The sequence below is a fragment of the Nerophis lumbriciformis genome, linkage group LG02 (assembly GCF_033978685.3).
Source record: "Nerophis lumbriciformis linkage group LG02, RoL_Nlum_v2.1, whole genome shotgun sequence".
Classification (NCBI taxonomy): domain Eukaryota; kingdom Metazoa; phylum Chordata; class Actinopteri; order Syngnathiformes; family Syngnathidae; genus Nerophis; species Nerophis lumbriciformis.
Window position 1 is genome coordinate 9,505,001 of NC_084549.2, and position 15,860 is coordinate 9,520,860.

Sequence of the window (15,860 nt, forward strand, 5' to 3'; positions counted from 1 at the left end):
AGCGTCTCGACAGACGTTACAATATTTGAACAATGATGACGAAAACTGTTTTCTCTGTCGTGTCCGTGTGTCGAAAATTGTTATGCGCTTATTTTTTTTATTTGAATTTGTGCATGGCATAGATTTGCCGTGCGCAGAGGACGCTTGAGCATTGCGCAATTGCACAGGCGCACACCTTAGAGGGAACGTTGGACAGACCGCCTGCTGTTGACATAACAAATTTGCTTTTGGTCTGGTTTGTACTGCAGAAATTGACCAGTTTTGCTAGATATCATATTTTTTACTAATGTTTTGGTGATGTGTTTATGGCCGACATTAAAGAGTTTTGCTCAGTAAAGTGATCGATGGAATTCATGTCCTCCAAGCGTCTCGACAGACGTTACAATATTTGAACAATGATGACGAAAACTGTTTTCTCTGTCGTGTCCGTGTGTCGAAAATTGTTATGCGCTTATTTTTTTTATTTGATTTTGTACATGGCAGAGGACGCTTGAGCAGTGTGCAATTGCACAGGTGCAAACCTTAGAGGGAACGTTGGACAGACCGCCTTAAACGGAAAGGAATTGTAAATTTTTTTACTGAATGGGACACACAGATTTTACATGAAAATAAAGAATGTGGGATTTACAATATTTACTATGAATGATAACACCCTGAATATTGGCCACATATGACATCACATGGACAAAAATTGAGCTGTTTGGCCACAATACCCAGCAATATGTTTGGAGGAGAAAAGGTGAGACCTTTAATCCCAGGAACACCATTCCTACCGTCAAGCATGGTGGTGGTAGTATTATGCTCTGGGCCTGTTTTGTTGCCAATGGAACTGGTGTCATGATCCGTGGTCCGGATCATGTTTTTGTATTTTCTGTTAGTTTTGGACTCCTTCAGTTCCTGTTTGTGACACCTGAGTTCGGTTTGGTTGCCATGGCTGCTTATTGTTTTCACCTGCCTCTGGTGTTCGGGACGCTCACTTGTCTCTAATCAGAGCCATTATTTAAGCCTGCCTTTGCCAGTCAGTCGGCCTGGCGTCATTGTCCGTCTCATGCCTTGTCTACGTAAGTCTTGTTTATTTCATGCCACAGTTTCGTGAGGTTCCACGTCCATAGTTCCATGTTTCCTGCGCTAAGGTTTTTGCATTAGCTTCCGCGTGCGATAGGCACGCTCGCCTTTTTTTTGGAAGTTGTATGATTTATCAAGATTAAATCATGTTCCTACCTGCAAGTCCTGTTCTGAGTCGTCCGCAGTGACAACTGGTACTTTACAGAGACTAAATGGGGCAATGAAAAAGGAGGATTACCTCCAAATTCTTCAGGACAAACCGGAGGTTGGGTCTTGGGCGCAGTTGGGTGTTCCAACAGGACAATGACCCCAAACACACGTCAAAAATGGTAAAGGAATGGCTAAATCAGGCTAGAATGAAGGTTTTAGAATGGCCTTCCCAAAGTCCTGACTTAAACGTGTGGACAATGCTGAAGAAACAAGTCCATGTCAGAAAAGCAACACATTTAGCTGAACTGCACCAATTTTGTCAAGAGGAGTGATCAGATACGACTGTATCTGATCACTAAGCTTTAGAACTTTGTTCTAAAAATATCCTTCCGCGTCTGTCCCTGACAGCCGCATTTCAGGCTAAAACTCAGTGGAAACGCTCCCCACCCACACTGTTTGGTGCCTGGTCTGAGCTGCTGTGACTTGGATTACCATAGTAACTAATTAGATTACCATAGTAACTAATTAGATTACCATCTTAAAGATCTAAAAAAATGTGTCTAATACAAAACCTCACAATAATGTCGGATTGAATGCTAAAAACGTTATGACGGACCGCCTTAAAAAACGGAATTGAATTTAAATTGTTTTTACTGAATGAGACACCCAGAATGTACATGAAAATAAAGAATGCGAGATTTACAATATTAACTACGAACGATAAAACACTGAATATTGACGACATATGATCAAACGTTGAGAGGATTAAGGATAAAGACGGTATCTTCGGACACGTAAAATGATTTGTGTTATATCATGAGTGACCTAGATGTTATTTTTGCTTTAATTTCGGTATAAAGTCCAACTTTTAACTCTAAGAGTTATATCGTCATCGCAGGAATGGAACTGTGTGTAGACCAGGCCTGGGCAATTATTTTGACTCGGGGGGGAAACGTGAAATGTCTGATTGAAAGCTAAAAAAACGTTATGACAGACCACCTTAATTTTTTTTTTTACTGAATGAGACTCCCAAAATGCACATGAAATTAAAGAATGTGGGATTTACAATTTTTACTATGAATGATAAAACACTGAATATTGACAACATGTGAACATCACTGTCCACGGCCAGGGCGCATTTCCTCATCTTTGCGCCCTGACGAGCGCACCGCGGGCAATGCCCACAGGCGCTCTCTCTCCTCGTGCCTGCAGACAATCTGCAATCCGTAAACCTGCCCGTGATGAGCTAGCTGCCTTCATAAACCGGCACAACCTGCCATGCCGGGCCGGAATACAATCTTCTGTTGGCGTACATACCCCTCCGTCGTCTTGAAAGTGAGTTGTGCCTCTCATTTTTCCCTGGATCTCCCTCTGGACTCTGACTGCCTCCCTTGATCCTTGACTTCCCCCGCTTTGGACTCGGACCTGTAGACTTCTCTCTCCCCTGGACTTCCTCGTCTCTCGTTCAACAATTTACGGTAACACTCAACAGCTAAGCTACACACATAGTCTTACACCATACACACTCTTGGATTGTGTCACACTCCATTTCTTTAGATTTGTTTATTAGTTAGTATTGTTTAGAATTATTATATATATATATATATATATATATATATATATATATATATATATATATATATATATATATATAATAATTCTAAACAATACTAACTAATAAGCAAATATATATATATATATATATATATATTTATATAATAATTCTAAACAATACTAACTAATAAACAAATCTAATATATATATATATATATATATATATATATATATATATATATATATATATATATATATATATATATATATATATATATATATATAATAATTCTAAACAATACTAACTAATAAACTAATCTAAAAAAATGGAGTGTGACACAATCCAAGAGTATATATATATATATATATATATATATATATATATATATATATAATAAATTATTGAACATTACAAGCCCCTGGTGTCTGTTGCCGTCACCTCCCTTAGTCAAACCATAACAGTCACATCCCCTCTCGATCGAGATACTATACAATCAAGCGAAACGCAACAAAAATGGAACAAACACCGCAAAATATGAACGCGAAGGGTAAATAAAAACCACTGACTATCTTATATATCTGATAGCTCACTAAGCTTTAGAACTTTGTTGTAAAAATCTGTCCCTGACAGCCGCATTTTTGCCTGATACTCAGTGGAAACGCTCCCCACCCACACTGCTTGGTGCCTGGTCTGAGCTGCTGTGACTTAGATTACCATAGTAACTAATTAGATTACCATAGTAACTAATTAGATGACCATAGTATTTAGTATATCATGCAAAAGCGCAAATTCCAACCATTGAAATACTTTGTATAGTTCAAGAAAACATCACTGCACATCATAATGGCAGCTACACTTTCCATCTTAAAGATCTAAAAAAAAGTACCGGGCCAGATTGAAAAGCTTAACGGGCCGTATGTGGCCCCCGGGCCATAATTTGCCCAGGTCTGGTCCAGAGTGTTGCTTTTACTTCCATAAAAACCGTAACATCTCCGCACACATCCATCTCACTCCAGCTTTAGTCAGAACCAATCAGAGCAAGGTGCTGATGACAGCCGCCGTCTTTTTGAAAGCAGGCATCAGTCAGACTCACTCAAAGTCAACAACCACTTGCTCATTGGTTCATTTCCACCCGAGGTGGTTGCATCATCTTTGGTGTTATATAGTTCGATGTTTGCTTTGGTGTGTGACTTTTAGGTTGGATAACTTTCATATGTGAACTGTTTGTGTCTGTATGCGTGTGGTAACACATTTTAAATGAATGATCAAATATATTGTTTTTTTACATTCATTTCAGTTTGTCATATCCGTGTTGCCGTAGCCAAGAAGTAGTCTTTGCCATTAGGTTGAATGTGCCAGTCTTTATACCGTAAGTACTGTCCTCATCACACACCAGCTGTTTGATTGTAACCTGCGTCTTAGTTTGGAGGTGTCGAACATCGCCATGTAAAATCGCTAATGCTAATCAGTATTGAGTGTAAATTAGCATCAAGATAGCACATTTTGTGTGTGTGTGTGTGTGTGTGTGTAAATGGGTATATATACAGTTTAAGAAAAACCTTTCTCAACCAGCTATTGCAAGGAATTTAGGGATTTCACCATCTACGGTCCGTAATATTATCAAAAGAGAAATCACTGCACGTAAGCAGCTAAGCCCGTGACCTTCGATCTCTCAGGCTGTACTGCATCAACAAGCGACATCAGTGTGTAAAGGATATCACCACATGGGCTCAGGAACACTTCAGAAACCCACTGTCAGTAACTACAGTTGGTCGCTACATCTGCAAGTTCAAATTAAAACTCTCCTATGCAAGGCGAAAACCGTTTATCAACAACACCCAGAAACGCCGTCGGCTTTGCTGGGCCTGAGCTCATCTAAGATGGACTGATACAAAGTGGAAAAGTGCTCTGTGGTCTGACGAGTGCACATTTCAAATTGTCGGGATTGTTATAGGCGCAAAGTGTAAAAGCCAGCATCTGTGATGGTATGGGGGTGTATTAGTGCCCAAGACATGGGTAACTTACACATCTGTGAAGGCGCCATTAATGCTGAAAGGTACATACAGGTTTTGGAGCAACATATGTTGCCATCCAAGCAACGTCACCATGGACGCCCCTGCTTATTTCAGCAAGACAATGCCAAGCCACGTGTTACATCAACGTGGCTTCATAGTAAAAGAGTGCGGGTGTCATGTCTGTGTGATCATGTTTTTGTTTTGGTCATGTTCGGTTTTGTTTTTGGACTTTTTGTGCACTTTTGTTTTGTCACCATAGCAACCATTAGTTTTAAACCTGTCACGTCACGCACTTGTTTCACGTTTTGAGTCACGCACCTGTTTTCGTTAATCATGTCTATAGTATTTAAGTTCATTGTTTTCAGTTTGTCGTTCTGACGACATCCCGCATTTATACTCTCCACACACCCTTATGACCCTTGCTGAGCTTTTTCATGCCGTTTTTTCATCCAAGTAAGTTTTCTTTATTCATGCCATAGTTTGCAAGTTTTGTTTAATTGTTCATAGTTTCTGCCAATGTGCAAGTTCTGTGTTTATAGTCTAGTTTTGTACCTCCGCCCCTGTGCGCACCTTTTGTTTGTGTCAGAGTTTGTAGGTGACGAACCCAATATGCAGAGATGGCGGAAGGCATTGTACGAGAAAACATGATTTAATTAAACACTAAGGCAAAACAACAAAAGAAAGGGTAACAACAAAAGGTGCGCACAAGGCGGAGAACAAACTTGGTTATGAACTTAAAATAGCACAGAGGCTAACTTTGGACAAGAAACAAAAACACTTACTGTGACACGAAGGAACTAGGACATGAACAGAGCGAAACAAAAGTAGAAAGAGCTACATCGGCTAGTATTGAGACAGGTAGTAATGAAAATGACAAAGACAATCAATAATCCAGCAGTGAATGGAGGGTAGGGCAGGTATAAATAGCAGCTGGCTGATTGACACCAGGTGTGGCCAGGTGCCAATCAGCCACAGCTGAGGGGACACAGCACTCAGGGAGAAACAGGAAACAGAACCAAAACAAGAGCGCTGACAGGAAATACTATACACACAGAGGAAAAACTAAAACACAGTCAAACTGTCAGGGACAAGCCTGACAGTTTGATCCTTTTCTTTGTAGTTATAGTGTTTAAATAAAAATGTACTTACATTCCCGTCTCGCCCGAGCCAACTTTCCGTTGCATCCCGGAAAAGCAAACACCCAGGACCAAGTCATGACAGCGGGTACTTTCCTGGCCCCCCTGCAGTCCAGACTTGTCTCCCATTGAAAATGTGTGGCGCATTATGAAGCCTAAAATAGCACAACGGAGACCCCCGGACTGTTGAACAACTTAAGCTGAACATCAAGCAAGAATGGGAAAGAATTCCACCTGAAAAGCTTTGAAAATGTGTCTCCTCAGTTCCCAAACGTTTACTGAGTGTTGTTAAAAGGAAAGGCCATGTAACACAGTGGTGAACATGCCCTTTCCCAACTACTTTGGCACGTGTTGCAGCCATGAAATTCTAAGTTAATTATTATTTGCAAAAAAAAAAAAAAGTTTATGAGTTTGAACATCAAATATCTTGTCTTTGTAGTGCATTCAATTGAATATGGGTTGAAAAGGATTTGCAAATTTTTGCCGTTTATATTTACATCTAACACAATTTCCCAACTCATATGGAAACGGGGTTTGTAGTTTCAAGCATGTTTTACTCAATATAGGTCATCAAATCTCAGCTACAAGCTGTAATATCTTACTGAGATCATTTAGGACCAAAACCCTTAAAACTATCCATCCATCCATCCATTTTCTACCGCTTATTCCCTTTGGGGTCGCGGGGGGCGCTGGAGCCTATCTCAGCTACAATCGGGCGGAAGGCAGGGTACACCCTGGACAAGTCGCCACCTCATCGCAGGGCCCCTTAAAACTAGTAAAACACTAATATATAACCTGCTTAGTGAGAAGAATTATCTTATCAGACAGAAAATAAGCAAATATCACCCTTATTTGAGATATTTCATCTTACTTAGATTTCAGTTTTTGCAGTTTTTCCCCCGTGAGTTAGATGCCAAGAGCATACTTGCCAACCTTGAGACCTCCGATTTCGGGAGGTGGGGGGAGGGGGGAGGGGTGGGCGTGTATATATATATATATATATATATATGTATTTTATAATATATATATATATATATATATATATATATATATATATATATATATATATATATATATATATATATATATATTTATATATATATATGTATATATATATATATATATATAAAATAAATACTTGAATTTCAGTGTTAATTTATTTACACATATACACAAACATAACACTCATCTACTCATTGTTGAGTTAAGGGTTGGATTGTCCATCCTTGTTCTATTCTCTGTCACTATTTTTCGAACCATGATGCATTGCTGTGTGGCGCGCACAAAAGTGCTTTCATCACATGCACTTGATGGCAGTATTGTCCTGTTTAAGAGTGTCACATTATTGCTGTTTACGGCAGACAAACTGCTTTACGGTAGACAAAAAACGTGACTGCTGTTGTTGTGTGTTGTTGCCACGCTGGGAGGACGTTAATGAAACTGCCTAACAATAAACCCACATAAGAAACCAAGAACTCGCCCTCCATCATTCTACAGTTATAACGTGATTGGGCAGGTATGCTGTTTAAATTGTGGGTTAATACTCAAATAAAATATTTGTTATTATGGACCTGAGTCCGCCTGAATTTCGGGAGATTTTCGGGAGAAAATTTGTCCCGGGAGGTTTTCGGGAGAGGCGCAGAATTTCGGGAGTCTCCCGGAAAATCCGGGAGGGTTGGCAAGTATGGACAAGAGTTATTGATGCACTTGATAAAATAAGGACGCCTTTTAAACGGCAACATCTATTGAGAGGTTGCATGCGTGCATTCTGCAGCCCTGGCAGATTTAAATGTCAATAAAGTCACCTCAGACGCGTCAACGGCGTGAAGGATTGGACGGCACACACCGCCATTGTGCACCTTTTTACAGCTTGAACTTTGCACGCCACTAATATTACCCCCTGACACCACCCTTCATCATTTTTTTTATAACGCTGTGAATGTGAGGAGGAGGAGGGGGGTCGGAGGGAAGTCGTCCTGCAGGAAATGCCCGACGTCTCTTTAAAGACTTGGAAGCTTTTTGAAGAGTTGTCCGAGAAAGGGGGAAAAAAAAAAGAGAGAAGTTTGCCTTCCATTCCGTCTGCGCTGGCGAGCATGTTCCGCTTCCTGTGTGAAAATGATGGATGACAAGTTAAATTTGTGTCTGGGGGAGTGAAGGTGAACTGTGACAGAGTGATTTGTCTTGGGAATGGAGGGGTTGGGGGTCAGGCGAAACTGGGCGCCTCAAGGCACAAGACATTGACAAATTCATCCTGCCCGCTGCATTTCTGAAGCCTTTTGTTTTGAATCCTGGCTACTCACAAGTGACCCCCCCATCCCTCATCCTGCCAGCCCCCGCTGAAGGATGCCTCGCCATGCCAGGCGGGAGCTCAGCGCCACTAATTCTTGTCGCTTCGCCCTCCTTTCAGCGTGTGAAAAAAAAACCGGGATATTTCTCCGAGAAAATAACCGTCTTCCTTATCGTTGCAGGTCCTTGGCGGGCCTGGGGATGTTCACCGAGCTGGAAGAGCTGGTCGTCGACAACAACCTGCTTGGGAATGACCTCCGGTTGCCAGGGTTACCAAACCTGCACACCTTGACGCTCAATAAGAACAACATATCCTTTCGTTTTTATTAGCGGCAGCGATACCTCCCAGAAAGACTTTTAGTGGCTTTTGTTTGTGTTTTTAAGTCCACTGTGGAGGTTTTTGAACCACAGGGACCTCTAGTGGAATTAGATATGAAGTCAACAACAACAGACGTTAATGCTGCAGATGCATGCTGGTGCTCACATCTAAAATCTATAGCATACTTGCCAACCTTGAGACCTCCGATTTCTGGAGGAGGGGGGTGGGGGCGTGGTCGGGGGTGGGGCGGGGCGTGCCTGGGGGCGTGGTTAAGAGTGGAGGAGTATATTGACAGCTAGAATTCACCAAGTCAAGTATTTCATACATATACACAGAGGTGGGTAGTAACGCGCTACATTTACTCCGTTACATCTACTTGAGTAACTTTTAGGATAAATTGTACTTCTAAGAGTAGTTTTAATGCAACATACTTTTACTTTTACTTGAGTATATTTATAGAGAAGAAACGCTACTTTTACTCTGCTACTTTTATCTACATTCAGCTCGCTACTCGCTACTAATTTTTATCGATCTGTTAATGCACGCTTTGTTTGTTTTGGTCTGTCAGACAGACCTTCATAGTGCCTGCGTTTCAACAAATACAGTCACTGGTGACGTTCACTCCGTTCCACCAATCAGATGCAGTCACTGGTGACGTTGGACCAATCAAACAGAGCCAGGCGGTCACATGACCTGACTTAAACAAGTTGAAAAACGTATTGGGGTGTTACCATTTAGTGGTCAATTGTACGGAATATGTACTGTACTGTGCAATCTACTAATAAAAGTTCCAATCAATCAATCAAAAGTGTGAAGGAAAAAAGGCCCTTTTTTATTTCAACCGTACATCCCGTCAAAAGCCTAAAGACTGATTGCACAGTTCCTCCATCGCGCCTGCGCTTTCAAAATAAGAGTCTTCGAAAGCCAGCGCAAACAATCTAGCAAGCTACGGAGTTTGCCGCCAATGTATTTCTTGTAAAGTGTATAAAAACGAATATGGAAGCTGGACAAATAAGAAGCCAAAAACCAACCACTTTCATGTGGTATTAGACAGAATGGAGGAACTTTTTTTCTCCTCCATTTGAAAACGTGGACGTTACCAGCACTACTGTCTGATTACAATCAGTGCAAGTCATCAGAATCAGGTAATACACCAACTTATATTCTTGTCTTCATGAAAGAAATGAATCTATATGTGTTAAACATGCATGTATATTCATTAAAACACCTTTAACATGTAAACAAAAACGGCAAAATAAATAAATATAAATTATATACTGTATATATCAATGTATGTATATATATAAATATATATATATGTGTGTGTGTATATATATATATATATATATATATATATATATATATATATATATATATATATATATATATATATATATATATGTATATATGTGTGTGTGTGTGTGTGTATATGTATATATATATATATACATATATATATATATATATATATATATATATATATATATATATATATATATATATATGTGTATATATGTATATATATACATATACATATATACATATATATAAATATATATATATGTGTGTGTGTATATATATATATATATATATATATATATATATATATATATATATATATATATATATATATATATATATATATATATATATATATATATATATGATATGTGTGTGTATGTTACTCAGTACTTGAGTAGTTTTTTCACAACATACTTTTTACTTTTACTCAAGTAAATATTTGGGTGACTACTCCTTACCTTTACTTGAGTAATATAAATCTCTAAAGTAACAGTACTCTTACTTGAATACAATTTCTGGCTACTCTACCCACCTCTGCATATACAGTATATATATATATATATATATATATATATATATATATATATATATATATATATATATATATATATATATATATATATATATGTCTTGGTTGACAAGACTCTGCAGCATCGCGTGGACATCGGGGGCAGTACCTCTGGATTGGCAGACCGGGGTGGTGGTTCCTCTCTTTAAAAAGGGGAACCGGAGGGTGTGTTCTAACTATCGTGGGATCATACTCCTCAGCCTTCCCGGTAAGGTCTATTCAGGTGTACTGGAGAGGAGGCTACGCCGGATAGTCGAATCTCGGATTCAGGAGGAACAGTGTGGTTTTCGTCCTGGTCGTGGAACTGTGGACCAGCTCTATACTCTCGGCAGGGTCCTTGAGGGTGCATGGGAGTTTGCCCAACCAGTCTACATGTGTTTTGTGGACTTGGAGAAGGCATTCGACCGTGTCCCTCGGGAAGTCCTGTGGGGAGTGCTCAGAGAGTATGGGGTTTCGGACTGTCTGATTGTGGCGGTCCGCTCCCTGTATGATCAGTGTCAGAGCTTGGTTCGCATTGCCGGCAGTAAGTCGGACACGTTTCCGGTGAGGGTTGGACTCCGCCAAGGCTGCCCTTTGTCACCGATTCTGTTCATAACTTTTATGGACAGAATTTCTAGGCGCAGTCAAGGCGTTGAGGGGATCCGGTTTGGTGGCTGCAGGATTAGGTCTCTGCTTTTTGCAGATGATTTGGTCCTGATGGCTTCATCTGGCCAGGATCTTCAGCTCTCACTGGATCGGTTCGCAGCTGAGTGTGAAGCGACTGGGATGAGAATCAGCACCTCCAAGTCCGAGTCCATGGTTCTCGCCCGGAAAAGGGTGGAGTGCCATCTCCGGGTTGGGGAGGAGATCTTGCCCCAAGTGGAGGAGTTCAAGTACCTCGGAGTCTTGTTCACGAGTGAGGGAAGAGTGGATCGTGAGATCGACAGGCGGATCGGTGCGGCGTCTTCAGTAATGCAGACGCTGTATCGATCCGTTGTGGTGAAGAAGGAGCTGAGCCGGAAGGCAAAGCTCTCAATTTACCGGTCGATCTATGTTCCCATCCTCACCTATGGTCATGAGCTTTGGGTTATGACAGAAAGGACAAGATCACGGGTACAAGCGGCCGAAATGAGTTTCCTCCGCCGGGTGGCGGGGCTCTCCCTTAGAGATAGGGTGAGAAGCTCTGTCATCCGGGGGGAGCTCAAAGTAAAGCCGCTGCTCCTCCACATCGAGAGGAGCCAGATGAGGTGGTTCGGGCATCTGGTCAGGATGCCTCCCTAAGGAGGTGTTTAGGGCATGTCCGACCGGTAGGAGGCCACGGGGAAGACCCAGGACACGTTGGGAAGACTATGTCTCCCGGCTGGCCTGGGAACGCCTCGGGATCCCCCGGGAGGAGCTGGACGAAGTGGCTGGGGAGAGGGAAGTCTGGGCTTCCCTGCTTAGGCTGCTGCCCCCGCGACCCGACCTCGGATAAGCGGAAGAAGATGGATGGATGGATATATATATATATATATATATATATATATATATATATATATATATATATATATATATATATATATCTATATCCTGAAAATATGCAAACAAAACTGTGTTTAGATAATTGATACTTCAAACTTGCATAAATAAATCTTAAGGAATATAACATAATTTGGCTTCTGAGAGTTTCAAAATGTAATGAATAAAATGCTAAAGTTGTTGATAAACAAGCAATTATTTTAATAATTACCATGGACGCCCCTGCTTATTTCAGCAAGCCAATGCCAAGCCACGTGTTACATCAACGTGGCTTCATAGTAAAAGAGTGCGGGTGTCATGTCTGTGTGATCATGTTTTTGTTTTGGTCATGTTCAGTTTTGTTTTTGGACTTTTTGTGCACTTTTGTTTTGTCACCATAGCAACCATTAGTTTTCACCTGTCACGTCACGCACCTGTTTCACGTTTTGAGTCACGCACCTGTTTTCGTTAATCATGTCCATAGTATTTAAGTTCATTGTTTTCAGTTTGTCGTTCTGACGACATCCCGCATTTATACTCTCCACACACTTATGACCCTTGCTGCGCTTTTTCATGCTGTTTTTTCATCCAAGTAAGTTTTCTTTATTCAAGCCATAGTTTGCAAGTTTTGTTTAATTGTTCATAGTTTCTGCCAATGTGCAAGTTCTGTGTTTATAGTCTAGTTTTGTACCTCCGCCCCTGTGCGCGCCTTTTGTTTGATCCTTTTCTTTGTAGTTATAGTGTTTAAATAAAAATGTACTTACATTCCCGTCTCGCCCGAGCCAACTTTCCGTTGCATCCCGGAAAAGCAAACACCCAGGACCAAGTCATGACAGCGGGGGTCATAAAATGCTAAAGTTGTTGATAAACAAGCAATTCTTTTAATAATTAAATATCCATCCATCCATCCATTTTCTACCGCTTATTCCCTTTGGGGTCGCGGGGGGCGCTGGAGCCTATCTCAGCTACAATCGGGCGGAAGGCGGGGTACACCCTGGACAAGTCGCCACCTCATCGCAGTAATAATTAAATATGGTCATTTTAAATGAATTATTATGATCATTTAAAATTAATTATTTCAAATATGTTTATTTTAATGTATAATTCTATGGCTGGATGTAATAAGGAGTCAGGAAAAAATACAAATAAAAATACAATTAATTTTGATTTTTTTTTTTTTTAGCAAAATATAGTAAACATGTATTTAGGTTTTTTTTTTTTTGTAAATTAATAAATATATTTATTTTTAAGTAAGATAAACATAATAATACAATTGATCTCGAGTCTGGATGATTTAGTTCTTGTCACCCTGTTGTCCTCCCGTCGTGAAAAAAGGCTGTCCTCACTCAGGTCCGCATGGAGCTGGAGGGGGCGTGGCTTCCAGCTCCGGCTGAAAATCGGGAGATTTTCGGGAGAATATTTGTCCCGGGAGGTTTTCGGGAGAGGCGCTGAATTTCGGGAGTCTCCCGGAAAATTCGGGAGGGTTGGCAAGTATGATCTATAGTGACTAAAGATGTCCGATATTGTCCAACTCTTAATTACCGATTCCGATATCAACCGATATCGATATATACAGTCGTGGAATTAACACATTATTATGCCTAATTTTGTTGTGATGCCCCGTTGGATGCATTAAAACAGGCCTGGGCAATTATTTGTACTGGGGGGCCAAATTTAGAGAAAGAAATGTATCTGAGGGCCAACATATCTATTTTTAGGAACACTAATACAAAACCTCACAATAATGTCTGATTGAATGCTAAAAACGTTTTGACAGACCGCCTTAAAATATTAAAATTAAAATTAAAATTTGAAATGTTTCTATGAACAATAAAACACTGACTATTGACAACATATGAACGTCACACCGCCTCTCCATCGACATATTTTACAATCAAGCAAAACGCGACAAAAATGCGACAAATATGAATGCAAAGGGTGAAATTACAATATACAATCTGATATATAACGAAGCTTTAGAACTTTGTTGTGAAATTATCCTTTCAAGTCTGTCCCTGACACCCGCATTTCAGGCTGACACTCTGTGGAAACGCTCCCCACCCCCACTGCTTGGTGCCGCGTCTGAGCTGATGTGACTTACATTACCATAGTAACTAATTAGATTACCATAGTAACTAATTAGATGACCATAGTAACTAGTACATCATGCAAAAGCACAGATTCCAACCATTGAAATACTTTGTATAGTTCAAGACTTATGGTCATTTGAAAACATGACTGCACATCATAATGGCAGCTACAGTTTCCATCTTAAAGATCTAAAAAAAATTATTTGGGAATATCCGGCGGGTCGGATTGAATACGGGCCTTAATTTGCCCAGGTCTGCATTAAACAAGGTTTTCCAAAATAAATCAACTCAAGTTATGGAAAAAAAAATGCCATATTTATTATTGAAGTCACAAAGTGCATTATTTTTTTTTAACATGCCTCAAAACAGCAGCTTGGAATTTGGGACATGCTCTCCTCATGCTCTCCCTGAGAGAGCATGAGGAGGTTGAGGTGGGCGGGGTTGGGGGGGGGGGGCGGAGTTTTGGGGGTAGGGGGTAGTGGGGGTTGTATATTGTAGCGTCCCGGAAGAGTTAGTGCTGCAAGGGGTTCTGGGTATTTGTTCTGTTGTGTTTATGTTGTGTTACGGTGCGGATGTTCTCCCGAAATGTGTTTGTCATTCTTGTTTGGTGTGGGTTCACAGTGTGGCTCATATTTGTAACAGTGTTAAAGTTGTTTATACGGCCATTTATCGGCCGATAATATTGGCAGTCCGATATTATCGGACATCTTATAGTGACTAATACTATAAATCACTGTCAACATTAAAGGGGAACTGCACTGTTTTGGGATCATTCACCATCCTTGGAGACAAGACTATAAAACATGTTTTTATTTTTTTTATGAACTACAACTAGATGCCATCAAAAGTCTGCTTAGAACGGAGCCTATTCAGAGTCATACTATTTTGTCTATAAAGCTTTTGAAAAAAAACATCCAAACACATGCTCTGTACACAGGCGTTCAATCGTTTACTTTATTACCGTATTTTTCAGACTCAAAGGCGCACTTAAAAAATCATTTAATTTTCTCAAAACTCGACAGTGCGCCTTTTAACCCGGTGCGCCTAAAGTACGGAATAGTTTTGGTTGTGCTTACCGACCACGAAGCAATTTTGTTTGGTGCATGGTGAAATGATAAGTGTGACCAGTAGATCACAGTCACACATAAGAGATACGTGTAAACTGCCATACAATGGCAGTCACACTTAAGATATATGTGCAGACTGCAATATGACTCAAGTAAACAACACCAAAATTGTATATGTTCCATTGAGAATATAGAACATTACACACGGCGCTCAAAAATATATCAAAATGTTTTAGTACGACTTTGGTAAGCTATGAAAATGAACAGCTTGATTGATTGTACTGTGCTTCAACATAGGAGTATTATTATGGTATGTAAAAAAAAGTAAATATATATATATATATTTTTTTATTTGTATTTCCTTTTTTTCAGGAACACTAATCCGAAAAAAAATATATATAAAAAAATAAATAAAAAAAATTAATAAAATTACCGTACATTATATATATATATATATATATATATATATATATATATATATATATATATATATATATATATATATATATATATATATATATATATATATTTATTTATTTATTTCGGAACACTAATCCGAAAAAAAACTGAATAAATATAAATATAAATATATATATATATATATATATATATATATATATATATATATATATATATATATATATATATATATATATATATATATATATATATATATATATATATATATGTGTCATTTATTTATTTATTTTATTTTTTTCGGATTAGTGTTTCTGAAAAAAAGGGAAAATAATTACATTAAAAAAATTTATATTTTGTTAATATATATATTAATATATATTTAAATATATATATATATATATATATATATAT

At 39.2% G+C, this 15,860-nt stretch overlaps 1 protein-coding gene across 1 annotated transcript in view; it reads left to right on the forward strand.

The window, feature by feature from the left end:
- The window catches only part of lrmda (leucine rich melanocyte differentiation associated), an 864,842-nt gene that overhangs the window by 538,756 nt on the left and 310,226 nt on the right, over nt 1–15,860 (forward strand). The window contains exon 3 of the mRNA XM_061935510.2: nt 8,390–8,516. Within this exon, the coding sequence (XP_061791494.2) occupies nt 8,390–8,516 (127 nt within the window). The remainder of the gene's footprint in view (nt 1–8,389; nt 8,517–15,860) is intronic.